A 14,201-nucleotide genomic window follows, 5' to 3' on the forward strand; every position below is an offset into this window, starting at 1 on the left:
GGTGGCAGTTTCTACTTTGACGGAGAAGGTCCTATTCGTGAGGTAGCTCTGGATCAGCTGAACTATGGTCCCGGGAAACCCTTGTGTGTACAACTTGTAGAGTAGCCCTCTATGCCATACTGAGTCAAAGGCTTTGGCTATGTCTAGTAGCACTATCCCGCAGTAGCCTCTGTGGTTGAAGCCCTCCGTAGCTGCTTCAACCATTCTCATGACCTGTTGAGGGGCAGAGTGGTTCTGCCGGAACCCAAATTGGAAATCCGGCAGAATTTGCTCTCTGGTAATATGTTCTTGTATGGGTCTTAGCAGGAGGCGCTCATAGATCTTGCTGAGAGTTGGCAAGAGGCTAATCGGCCTATAGTGCTGCGGGAATAGAGGGTCTTTCCCTGGTTTGTGTATCGTGACCACTTCCGCATGTTTCCAGCAAGCTGGAAAACACGGGATCGAGTAATCTCGTTGAGGACGTTCGCGAGGTGTGTGATGGCTGTGGGTGGGAGATTTTTGACTAACTGATTAGTGACACTGTCGTGCCCTGGTGCCTCTTTTGTAGGGAGGGACCTGATTACTCTTGCCACGTCCTCGGGGGCAAAAAGTATGGGCTCGTCCTCTGGGTCCTCCTCGGCATTGAGGAAGAGTCAGGGCGGGCGGCAGTCCTAAATCCCCTTCCCCCGCGAGGCGTTCTCTCCGCGGTCCGCGGCCGCGTGTCGGCTGTCGCTAAGAGGCTGGCGTCGGCGTTTGTGGAGGCATCGGTGTAACTGCCTCGTCCGCCCGGGCCGCTCGTTCGTTTTCTTTGCTGAGCCTCTTTTTAATTAGACTCAGTGCTGGTTCCCATGCCTTGCTGAGGTTATAGCCGCAATCTCTGTTGATGAGTTCGTCCCTGGTACGAATTTCGATAGCCTCTCTAACGACGCCGTCCCAGTATTTAGATGTCTGTGCCAAGACCCTGCTATGTTGGTAGTCCATTTCGTGATTTTCGGACAAACAGTGCTCTGCGACTGCCGACTTGTTGGGGTACATAAGTCGAGTGTGCCTCTGATGTTCTCGGCAACGATCTTCCATGGTGCGCACTGTCTGTCCAATCTAAGTCACGGAGGAAGAGATAGCCACTGCCTGTATACCGGGTACTGGCGCACTATCGGGGAAAATAGGACGAATATTGAGGAAACACCGAGTAGGAACTGTCTTTTGCCCGCCCAATAATACACGAGCATTATTGGGAAGTGTCAAAGACGATCTCGGTTTGCGGAAGGCCGGCATATACCAGATTCCCTGTGAGTGTGGGAAGACTTACATTGGACAGACAATGCACACCACCGAAGATCGTAAGGTATTAAAATCCATGGAGAAGAAATAAAAACTTTGAGGTTGGCCGATGACATCTGTCAGAGACAGCAAAGGACTTGGAAGAGCAGTTGAACGGAATGGACAGTGTCTTGGAAGGAAGATATAAGATGAACATCAACAAAAGCAAAACGAGGATAATGGAATGTAGTCGAATTAAGTCGGGTAATGCTGAGGGAATTAGATTAGGAAATGAGGCACTTAAAGTAGTAAAGGAGTTTTGCTATTTGGGGAGCAAAATAACTGATGATGGTCGAAGTAGAGAGGATATAAAATTTAGACTGGCAATGGCAAGGAAATCATTTCTGAAGAAGAGAAATTTGTTAACATCGAGTATAGATTTAAGTGTCAGGAAGTCGTTTCTGAAAGTATTTGTATGGAGTGTAGGCATGTATGGAAGTGAAACATGCACGATAAATAGTTTGGACAAGAAGAGAATAGAAGCTTTCTAAATGTGGTGCTACAGAAGAATGTTGAAGATGAGATGGGTGGATCACATAACTAATGAGGAGGTATTGAACAGAATTGGGATGAAGAGGAGTTTGTGGCACAACTTGACAAGAAGAAGGGACCAGTTGGTAGGACATGTTCTGAGGCATCAAGGGATCACAAATTTAACATTGGAGGACAGTGTGGGCGTAAAAATCGTAGAGGGCGACCAAGAGATAAATACACTAAGCAGATTCAGAAGGATGTAGGTTGCTGTAAGTACTGGGAGATGAAGAAGCTTGCACAGGATAGAGTAGCATGGAGAGCTGCATCAAACCAGTCTCAGGACTGGAGACCACAACAACAACAGATTTGCTTCAACTGTTGTGGTACTTGTATTTTATTTACAACCTGATGACAGATACTTTTTAGGTAGTCCTCATATATCGATTTATGAACTGTGAACTACGTTCTCTCTCGGTGATTTAAACTTTGCAACTTTATTTTAAATACTGTGATCATTCATATTGAAAACAGTTGTCCCATTGATGAAGTATTAGGTACATTTTGAAAAAGAAATATTTGTAAGCCGAGTGACCACAGTGCTGTAACATATGGAGCAAATGTGTTTTGCTAGACTGTTTGTTACTGAGGCATTGTAGTGTCTGGCAAAAAACTGAAGTCAGATACTGTTCCATTAGATTTTAATTTTCCATTGCATTTAACATGTACAGGAAAAAAGAAATTTACCTCATTTCAGAGAAGTACAGAAGATGTGTGATCTGCACCAGGCAGTGAGCTTTTAAGACTTTTTTTAGTGTGTTATCAAAATGACTAGGGATAAGGCAACAGAATGTTGATATTATCTGTCTAGCTGTAATTGTATTCTTCATAACCAATATTAACTGATGTATTAAGTGTTTTGTCTTTGCCGTCCTATTGCTAATGCCTTAATCAGAACTACAGTCCCAAATTTGTGCAGAGAGTGATAGCTCTCATTCCAAATGAATATGATATTAGTGCAAAAGTGAACAAGAACCAATGGTATCCAATATTTCACCAACTGTGAGAGGTTTGAAAAACAAAATAGACCAACTGGTAATATACTGTATTTGTAAGACGAAGAATATAGAAATGAACCCAGTATACTCTGTTTTTTAGAACTTCACATTACACATGGAATTCATGTGTGATAGACTGAGAACTTAAACTGCCCTACTGTATCAGTATTGCAGATCTATATTTGGAAAAGGTGGAATTGCTGTTTTTGTTTGAAATGGTGTAGGTGTCTACGTAAATGTTGTTCTGGACAGCACTTTGAGATATGTGGCATTAAAATAACAGCTGGTAGTCATACAGTGCTATCAGTTTACAGGGCATCAACTGTAAATTTGAGTATTTTTCTGAGACTTGGTGAGTCACTTTCATCTCACATGTATAGAAAAATTAATTCAGTCTGTATAGTGGCTGGCCTTAATGTGAACTTTATAACTAATAAAAACAGGACAGACCTGGAACACCTGATATACCCTTACAACTTACGGTAGTATCAGTGGTGTAGTATCCAACAAGAGTAGCAGCCAGTTCCAGTATTTGAATATATAATTCATATTTTTATTAAAAAAGAGTGGATGTTCTTTCCTCTCATACATCAGCCCCTTTCCTTGCAGATATGTAAGACTTTGTTAGCCAGGATATCTCAGAGGGTGGGTTCAGCCACCTGTGAGGGTCGATGTTCTTCCCTCTCATACATCAGCCCCTTTCCTTGCAGATATGTAAGAGTTGTGCCGTATGTGTAATTGTGGAGTGCAGGTGAATGTAATGGGTGCATGTAGAGTGTAGTGCTTATGTTATATGCTGATAATGATGAGAGAAGGAAGAGGGTGGTGCCACATAGCCTTCTCCTCTTGAGAAGTGTAGAGTGTAGTGTTTGTGTTATATTGTGATAATGATGACAGAAGGAAGAGGGTGGTGCCACATAGCCTTCTCCTCTTGAGAAGTGTAGAGTGTAGTGTTTGTGTTATATGGTGATAATGATGAGAGAAGGAAGAGGGTGGTGCCACATAGCCTTCTCCTCTTGAGTAGCCCTTAAGAAGGCTGACAGGCTTAACATCCCGATCCAGCAAACAGAACACTGTCAATGGCTTCATATTCCCTCACGTCATGAGACACTGCGGAGAGGTTTGGGATTTAACCCAGAACATTGTCATAAATATTAGTTATCAGAAACTGAGTGACTTCTCACCACCACCTCTCCTTCCCTTGCCAGACAAATATGGGCAGTGAAATTTCACTCATCACCAGAATCTTAATTGGCTTACCTGAGCCAAGCGCCACTGCACAGGCATGTGTTATTGACCTTGGCTACAGAACTGGATAATACTTTTATAGATACAGTTAGATACAATTTAATAGTCAAAGAATTCTAAGCAGCCTCTCAGACTGTGACGGATGGGTCTACATCGCAAATCATATTAGTATGAAGAGAAAAGTTTAAAGAAAAATCTGAAGCAGGCACAAACTAACTCTAATCAGCATCAACAAACTTGAAGACTAGTCTCTTGTATATACTGTCACTGAAGTTAACTTCAAATTTAATTAAACTGTAAATCAATTTACAAATATCACCTAAAAAAATTTGAGAGAGGAAAGCTCTAAATAAATTAGGCTTTGAATTAATAACAGCATCTAAATTTCTTGTATCGGCATAACTGAAAGAAAGCTTCATGAATCAGCCAATAGATGTAATGTTGCTAATAATATGAGCCATTACAATGTGTATAGTAAAACTCTTGACAAAACCATGCAGAAAGAAAAACATAATCTTGCAGGTAGAAATTGATAACTCAGTCAGAGTTTTGCAGTTTTGTGAAGAAGAAAATGAGAAAAATTGCAATATGTAAGAATATATGAAAATAAATAATAAAGATAATTTAGTTACTGATCAAGAAGTAGTTGCTGATACATTCAACAAACATTTGTAATAAAAACAGAACAAATAATTTCACAAGGCTCGAGAAATCAACCTGTGAGGTTTATAGATGCCTGTGCACCTAGCAGATTGAAACATATCCTTCTGTCGACAGTAATTTTATTATAAATGACTGAATAATTAACTCTCTGAAAACTAAAAACTCTACTAGATTTGGCAACATATGTAGTAAGTTAGTAACAAACTATTACTGCCATATAAGTGAAATCCTTTGTCATACTTCTAATGCTTCACTTGAACAAGGAATAAATCTGGAATATCTCGAGTATACAGCTATTAAAAAACTACTATACGCGAAAAAACAAGGCAGTAGCTGTTAACTATTGGCCAATCTGACTGCTTAAAAGTTTTTTTTATAAAAATTTTTGGAAAACAAATGCATTTCACAATTTCTCAGCATGTTAATGGAAATACACCATCAGCAAAAGTTTGTTTTGCTTTCAAAAACATGTTAATACAACATGTTACATTCGATTTTTACTGCCAATATTGAGGATTTTATTAATGAAAGTAAAAACAACCAGCTGAAATGTATGGAGATCTATAGAAACTTCTCTCTTCTCCCGTCCTTCCCCCACAACCCATATTCTCCAGTAAGCCTGTGTGCTGTACTTTCCCCATTAACCTAGACTGTCAAATGTTCAACCAGTTTCACATTTGTAGCAATTTCTCTATTCATTCTAATATTTTCTCTATTTACTGATTATCAGCTTACGTTGTGGCCATACAAACCTGTACAGTGGTTGCTATTGTTGGTTTAGTTTTGGTCCTCAAAAGAGTTATTCGGTTAGTGTGTGACTTATTCTAACTCCTTCTGTTCTCTACCTTTTTGTCGATAATTATGCTAATGCCACCATTTGTTGATTTTGCTGTTATTATCATGTAATCATCTGCTTTCCATTTCACTTCATCAAGCCATACCGAGTCAAAGAGTACCCTGTTCATCTCTATTTTCAGAATCTCCAGCTTCCTGATAACTAGCAGCATTTCTTTTCTTGTTTTTAGAATGCTAACTTTTTCTTCGCTTTCCCAGTAACCACCTCCTAGTTAGTCTCCATGTGTCAGTCAGAACTGAAGACTAATTTACTTCTAGAAACTTTTACAATCATCCTGAGAGTATTTTAAAAGACTGTGTGCCCGTTCACTGCATTTTATATGCCTTTAACACAGTGATTATAATTGCCTTCTGCATCCTCCTGCCTTCTTTCATTACTGATTTTTTCATCTTGAGGCCAATCAGTGTCTGGGAATGAAACAGAGACCCATGATCTTTGGATTAGTAGCCAAAGACACCAATCCCTACAACATGGTGGTTTTTCAATTAGCCAACCTTAATAACTTGCCTGATCATGACAAATATTATACACATCTTAATCCACAGTAAATGAATACTACCAGCAAGGTAAGAGTGTACCCAGCGAGCGATCTAAGCCATCTGCTTTTTAGCTTTCAGGCAAAAAGTCTTCCTCAGAGTAGAAAAAACTCATACCATCACAACTCACACAATACCTGGTACTGTCCATGGCTGCTTGGGGCCGACTGTGTGCTGCACCAGCATCTGACGTGAGCAACTATCTGGGATAGTGGCAGTATAAGTAGGAAGCATGCGGTGGTGAGGGAGAGGGATAGTAGGGTACAGGTGAGGGAAAATGTGCTGCCGTGTAAGCGAGCAGGGACGTGGTGGGGACAGGATAGGGCTGCTAGGTGCAGATTCAGGCAGCTGTGCGGGGGGGAGGGGAGAGGAGAGACATAGAGAAGTGTAAAAGACTGATGTGTGTGTGTGTGTGTGTGTGTGTGTGTGTGGAATAGAAGGTGTGTGTAGTGCTGGAGTGGGAGCAGAGAAGGGTATGGGGGACAGGGAAAGTGAATATTGAGGCAAGGGGGAGCTATAAGAATGAAGGAAATGTTGTAGGGAGAGTTCTCACCAGCGCAGTTCAGAAAATTTGTTATTAGTAGGAAGGGAGATTCCATGGTGACTCATGTTACATTTTGAAATCAATGTTACATTATGTTGACTTGTTATCAATCTATAAACCCATATTTTCTTTTGTAAATCATCATTATAAATTGTGTTATTCAGACAAAGATCTTGAAGTGTTATTTTTGCAGGGAAGAGCATTAAAGAACAAGAATGTGATTTATGTGATGAATCTTGTTACAAATTTGGGACATCCTATTCCTAATGTGCATTTTAGGTCAAAAGTGTCCTCAAACTATTAGGAGTATGGATCTGGTATTTATCACAGAAAATGCTTATTAGGTTGGCATTCAAATCACAGAGTGACAGGTTTCTAAAAGTATTTGTACCGTGTGAAATATTGTAATGTATTGAAAAAGGCATGTTACTCAATGTTATGTGACTCATGTTACTTGCTACTTCTTGTTGGAAAAACTTTTTTCCTGCAAGCAGAGAAATGAAAGTATGACATTATGTGCCAAATAAGATAAACTTAACATTAACATTTCACTTTTCAAACACTATGAAAAATTATAAGAGCATGACATCTGGAAAAATGAATTGTAAATTCAGTTAAAAGTCAGAGAAATGAAAATATCCTCTTGCATTGACAACATGAAGTGGATTAAGTTTCTTTATAATTTCATCACATTTTATAGGCCATTTCAAATAGTGGCCAGCACACTCCCTTGCACTGATTAAGCAAGAATTTCCAAAAATTGCACATACTTCTCCAGCATTGAATTTACTGTCATATTCTACTTTGTACCAGGTTCCAATTTGCACACTTCCTATAGTTTCTTCACTATGATGATCTGCAGCAGTAAAATTCTTTGGAGACAGCATATATGTTTGCAGTACTCCTCTCTTGTAGTGAAAGCAGTAAATGCATTTTATGTTTAGTACTGATGGTGCCGAAGAAAAAATTTGTGCCAGATTGAGTTTCACATTGATTCCTTGAATTTCATCAATAGACTCATGAAAAACATGCATAGTTGTGGTACTTGCAGGTACCTGAGCGAAAGTTGATGCATCAGTTACTATGAATTTTCGCTTTTTTTACTGCATTCCCCACTAGCCGTTGTGCAACTGTACCAATTCCACCTGCAGCTTCTTTACCATGGGATGTAGCAAATAAGTTCCAGTAGATTTCCACATTATGGAATGATGGAAATTGAGGCACAGCAGCAGTAAAATATTTGTTTTTAAATTGTGAGGCAGCTCCATCTGACCATATTGAAACTACTTTCACATCTTCAGGTATAGTTGACAGATGTAAGCAATTGCAGCACATGAGCCATGGCTTAACCCAGAGCACTATGTCACTTATACTGTGACAAAATTGCTTTACTAGGTTGCTGATTTTGCATCTTCTGTTGCCTATATTTTCTAATGCTCTCCCTGTTTTTAACTCTTTCTTCTAATAATAGACCTTGGTTACATTGACTCAACTGTAGAAACTTTTGTTTCTGTTTCTGCTGGCTTTTTTGAGCTTCTTCTAGATGCTTCTTCTTAAATTCTTCATATTTTCCTTCACCCTGTAACTTTTCCCTTCTCTAACTCTGTCTTTCTGCAGCTGCTAAGGGCATCCTATTCTTCTAATCTTAAAAGAATACAACTGTGAGTCAGATTTCATGACTCACGTTAGGCATTTAATTTTCTGTTTTTATAATATTGGTTGAAATTGGGAAATTTTTAGTGGTGATATTAGTTACAAATTCACACTAAGAAGTAAATTACTGAACAAGATAGAGTTATCTCTAATTTCTCACTTGGTATAAAAACTTAATTATATGACAATGAATCATGTTACATGAAAGTTCATGCTGTTATATTACATTATTTGCCCCAACCTATAATTTACCTACTTCCGTTTTATACTCTTTATACAATACATTGGGGTATGTAACAATAATATAAATAATGATATGGTAATTTTTACATGCCAATTAGTTGAAATGAAGGTCCAAAGTCTCCAGCAATTCACACTCTCATCACATGAAAAACATACGGCATTATAAAAATGGCTACAAATTATGAAGGGAAAGCATTAATGGGCTACAAACCATTGTTGCCATACAGTAAAAAGTCCAGCCTTTTCAAAAAATATATAAAAAGTACAAAATTTTAAACTTTTCAATTATCGGGGTTCTTCTTTATATGGAATATCCCAGAAGGATCCAGATGGCGTAATCCGTGAAGCAGTCACTGAAGTATAGCACATCGTGTTGGGCAGAATGGTCTATAGACAGTAGCATTTTTGTGTGTGTGTGTGTCATGCTTGTGTGAGTATGTCTGTTCTGCATCTGAAGAAAGACTTTTTGTCTGAATGCTAAAATGTTTAGCAGTCTTCTCATTATGCTTGTCTGTGACACAGTGTCTCCTGTATGTAGTGAGTAGCAATCTGTTCTTTTCATGATGTGGTTGTTACTAAATTCTGAATTCTCCATTGTTTAAATCCAAGTTATGTAACTTTTCTTCCTCAAGTTTTTAGCATGTCTTATGTTACATGTTTTATATATCTGTTGTGTCTCTTGTGCTATCTTTTTATGGCAACTGCTTCATAGTTTTTCCGTTATTGAAGGAATGTCATGATAAACAAAATCTCTTTATTATAAAATGTCTTACTCTACTTCATATCCATACTTTGTTAGTTCTCAAACTTACCATTCTCGAATGGTATTGTCTGGCTAGGAATTACATTATATGTATTTACCTTTGACCCACTGTACTACGTTGGTTAATTTTGCAGAGCTTTTCATGTGTGTTCCTCATGTTGGCTGTATAACAAGATTTTTTCTTACATTTGAAATATATTTTGAAGCAGTCTGTGTGTATGTTTTAGACTTATTGTTCAGGTGCTCTTCACTTTTTGATGCTGTAGAAAATCTGTGGGATTGAGCATAACACTCTCAGATAAGAGAATAAAACTGTTCTACTGTATCACAAATAACACAGACAGTCATACAGAGATGTTATTGTAACTCAGATACAAAGAACAGATTTCTCTGTACATAGCAAAGATGAACTGCACATCAAAGAAAGCTAGTCAGTGTAATGTCACTGTGTGCACAATTGATATTGATTTGAAGTCCCCACAGAACCCTCTCCCTCAGTGCAGAATACCATTGTGCAGGCTGACAGTCCCCATTCAACTTGTGTGTCATGACCAGCCATGCTGTTGGGGGCATGGCTAAGCTGTTTCTGCATGCTCAATTTGTGGGGTGGTACCCTTACATCTCTAGGTTTTCTCTCAGATATGGCTGGGCCCTAAGAACCTGGTCATTATGAGAGTGAGGGGTGTAATAGATGTCATTTTGTCATGAGAGTGGTGCTGCAATATCAATGAGCTCCAATTTCGTTACAAGGGGATTGGTGTTGAAACTCATCGGAGGGGAGGGGAGGGGGAGGGGTTATGTCTGCTTGCAAAAGCTGTACTTCGGTGGAGCAGCATGTAGGGGTCTTGTGGAAGACAGGAGATTCCTGCATAGTATTGATTTTACACACAGTTCTGTCACTGAGAACTCTAATTTTTGGAGAACAAGTCATGAAAGACAGAGCACTGGTGACATTGGTCGAAGGAAGCAGTACACAGCCATTATTGTGACTGGCCTGCATCACTCAGAAGCTATGCCTTGATGTTTGTGCATGAAACATTGTGAGAAACATTAAGATTTATTCCTTCCTATGACAGCCACTGATAACTCTAGCTGATTGGTACAGCTCTGAACGTGTCAAATAGCATTCCTGCACTCTTGTGCAACACTAAAGTTGTTTGCAACTGCTGTGGTTTTTTCATTTTTAGTAAAGGTACCTGGATGTTGTGGGTTGGAACTGGTTGAAAATCTGTGGGGCACATCATGTTTTTTTTTTCTTTTGGGTCTTCTCTGTGTCAGTCAATGTTGTGTGTGAAAGTTAGATTTCTTCAGACAGGGTTCTATGATTGACCTTGCTGTCTTCATATTTATTGTTCACATAAGCCAGGTTTGCAAGGAACAGTAAGCATCCCATAACCCTTTTGCTGCTTTAGTGCTGGAAACCGCAGAGTGTGGGTGTGAATGCGTGGGCAGTTTGCCTGCAACTGCATCTCCACTGTTGATTTGGCAAAGTTTGCCGTCCTCAAGCTCCAGTGAAAGGTGAAAATGCAAAAAATCCACACTTAACAATGACTCATTAACCTCATCAAAAGTAAATTTTAAATTTAAGATTGTACATAGATGCAAATCCACTGTGCAATTAGTTGTGCCATACAGCTTGATGGACATCTCGTAAGCTGCTCATAGCTATTGGAGAAATTCTGGAATTTGTGATCAAGTTGCTGTCTTTGGGATTGTGTGCACCTGCGAGCCTGTGTCGACAAGAAACTAGTTAAATGTATTTTTGTCAAGCACATATAATCTGGAACTGTTCTTGGAGATATGAGCAAAAGCAGTTTGGCTCGCTTGTCTGGTATGTAGGTGCGCTTGAAATGTGTCACATATGGAGCTTCAGTGCGAGCGACGTGAAGAGCCATTGCGAGCGTGGCTCCTGAAACATATGTGGAACCACCACCAAAGTGCCCATTGTCAGCTGTAGTTAGAACTCTGATCCTTTTAGGCTGTGAGATGACCTGCCACAAACAGCCTATGACTGGGATTCCCATTAGCAGCCCATTTTGTACCTGCTGTGACACTGTAGTGTCTCTTGTTACACTCTTGGCTGTCTTTGGTTGCTTGTTGCCAAGTTTGAGAGGTTACTGACTGCCATTACTGTAATCTGTACTAATGACACTGTTGTGAGAGTGAAAATATCTGATCAGCCATAAGCAATAAGTTCTCTTCTATATCACCTTCATGAGAAATCATGGAAACTTCTAAGCATGCAGGCAATTTACTTAACCATCTAATCACAGTGTGTTCTCCAGTGTAAGTGGGGTATCAGTTCACTCATGTAGATGCCTACAGAGCTTGAAGGTCATTCTGCCATCCAGGTTTCAGAATAAATCATCCACTTTATCTGTTGTTCAGATGATGTAAACCAGCATTGTAGTAAGGCAGCCTTTGCTGCACCAAATTTTTCAATTTCTAGAGGTTATTGAATCATGTGACTGATTAGAAATGCATAGTCATCAACACTGTTTAATGAGATGGGATACTACAATGTGTTAGTTACACTATCATGGCTAGCCAGAATACTCTCTACAATAGCAAACCGTGTCTTTGGATGTTCTGGATGAAATGGAGATAACTTCGGTGGTGTACATTGTGGTGGCAAAACATCATGGAAAACATTTTCATATGTGCTTGGTTATGTGATCCAAAGGTGCTGGCATATAGAACCCTGTTGATTATGCATGGCACAGGAGAAAAACTGAAACTCTTCTCATGTAACACAGCCAGCTGGGCTCCACATGGAGGGAGAAAGATTCCACTGCATTGTTCCTAGTGCAAAAATGTGAAGGACTGGATGTGGGGCATTGCCGTGATGCTGCGAAATCAAACAAAAACCAGTATCAGTCACATGAATATTGTCTTGTTCTCACTTATCCTGCTTAATAATGTCTGTGATGTTGATGAGTTTAACAGGTTGTGCCTTGCTATGTCAGTACCATTACTCCACATGGTTGGCAACATGTACAGGAGGTGAAACTTATTCACTTTAGATTTCCCTAGGTATGTTGTCTGTTCTGTATCATTCACTGCAAGCTCAGGTTCATTGAGAATATCGTCTTGTTGGTGAAATGAACTAAGCAACCTTTGTTCAGTGGAACATTCGATTGTTCTTGTGGAGCTCTCTACTTTTTATGTAATTGAAAAATCAGCACTCTTCTCAAGAGATGCAAGCAACAATGCAAACATTTTATTTCATGAAGTGAAGAATCTTGTTCATGTAGTTATGTTCATTAATTTTGTTCCACAACTACTTACAATTTTTATTTTGTCTGCAGGTGTTCCTCAAAATGAAACTGGCAACTACAGATACAACATATCATACTGGGAAGCAAGTGAGTATCAGCACAGTCCTTTTTGTACTTCACAGTTTCAGAAACTGGTGAGGTCATTATTACTATAGTGACAATTAGACAGAAAGTGATTTACGCTTGTGTGTGTCTATGTTATCCTTGGTAAAAAGGGAGAGAAAAGTTCCTCATCAGTAAGATAATGGATAAATCAACTCCTGAGCTCAGGCTGAAGAGACGGCATGATGTGGAAGGGTTCAAAAATGAACTTTGAATAGAAATATACAAGAGGGTCTTTATGGTGCCAATTTTTTTATAGCACAGAACTAAAATTAAACTTCATAGAATAGGAAGACAGGAGGAATACTGTAATATTTCAAGTGCATTATAGGATTTGTAAGTAATTGTAGTGGGAAGAAAAAAGGGGAGTTTGACAATAATTAGAAACTTATGAAATTTTAAACAAAAAGGAACTAATTATGTGTAATAGAAAGCAACAGTGTTATGTCACAGTACAGAACAGATGCCAGCAAATTGCTGGAGAACAGAAAATTATGAAAAATAAGAACTACAGAGAGATTCAGTACTGTATTCACAGAATACTGATTAAAAACATGTGAAAGAAAACCGTCAATGGAGAGACATCCTATTAACAGTAACACAAGAAGGAGTAAATGAGTTAACAACACAGGTCATTGTGGTTAGTGAAAATTGCTCTCTGCCTAAGGGTCAACCTACACTGACAGCTTTCACTTCTCATGTTGAATTTAACTTGAACTATTACAGGCAGATATTTATTTTATTTTTGTTTTTTGATTATTGTTAGTCATCAAGCTTTTGATCATTTGATGCTGATACTCATTTAACTTCTGTTCAATACTGTGATCCAGACATTCATTTTCAGGAAGTTATTTCTCAATCCCATGTAAGTATGAAACCAGGACTCATTTGAAACTTTATTTACATCTACTGTACTACTTCTGGCATCTTCCTTTCATTGGACACCATGTGTAGTCTTCTTTTGTAAATAGAATAATTCTATTGCCATTTTTACTACTGTGTCATTTCAAAATATGGTGGTAAGTAAGTTGCTATACTCCTTTCTGCTACTAAGTGTCACAGTTACCTTAGCTTTGTTTGTCCGTATTTTGTCCAAAATATGCTAATCTTTCCATTAAACAGGTATTTTATGTTATTATCAGAAGGACTATATTATCTACTTACTTTAGCATTGATATCTGTCCCCCTTGTCGTATTATTCATTTGCTGCTATTATCTTTCACTTTTTTTTGTTACTAATTACAAAGTACACATCAGTGATGATATGGTGCAACCCTGCCTTACACCCATCTCATGGACTTACCATTCTGATTTATTCACTTTTATTACTCCACTTGGATTTTGTAAATGTTGCAGATTACTTGTCCTTCTGTAGTTAGCTCCACTTTTCTTATTATTGTAAACACCATATTCTACTTTACACTGTTGATGGCTTTGACTAGTTCCATGAATGGTCCTTATTATTATTATTATAATTATTATATCGT

General features: G+C 38.7%; 1 protein-coding gene across 3 annotated transcripts in view; it reads left to right on the top strand.

Annotated features, from left to right (window-relative positions):
- LOC126258990 (leukocyte tyrosine kinase receptor-like) overlaps positions 1 to 14,201 on the top strand; it is a 717,375-nt gene that overhangs the window by 490,728 nt on the left and 212,446 nt on the right. For all 3 annotated transcript variants that reach the window (XM_049955685.1, XM_049955687.1, XM_049955688.1), the window contains exon 9: positions 12,643 to 12,699. In XM_049955685.1, coding sequence (XP_049811642.1) covers positions 12,643 to 12,699 — 57 coding nt within the window. The remainder of the gene's footprint in view (positions 1 to 12,642; positions 12,700 to 14,201) is intronic.

This window comes from Schistocerca nitens, chromosome 1 (assembly GCF_023898315.1).
Source record: "Schistocerca nitens isolate TAMUIC-IGC-003100 chromosome 1, iqSchNite1.1, whole genome shotgun sequence".
In the NCBI taxonomy this organism is placed as follows: domain Eukaryota; kingdom Metazoa; phylum Arthropoda; class Insecta; order Orthoptera; family Acrididae; genus Schistocerca; species Schistocerca nitens.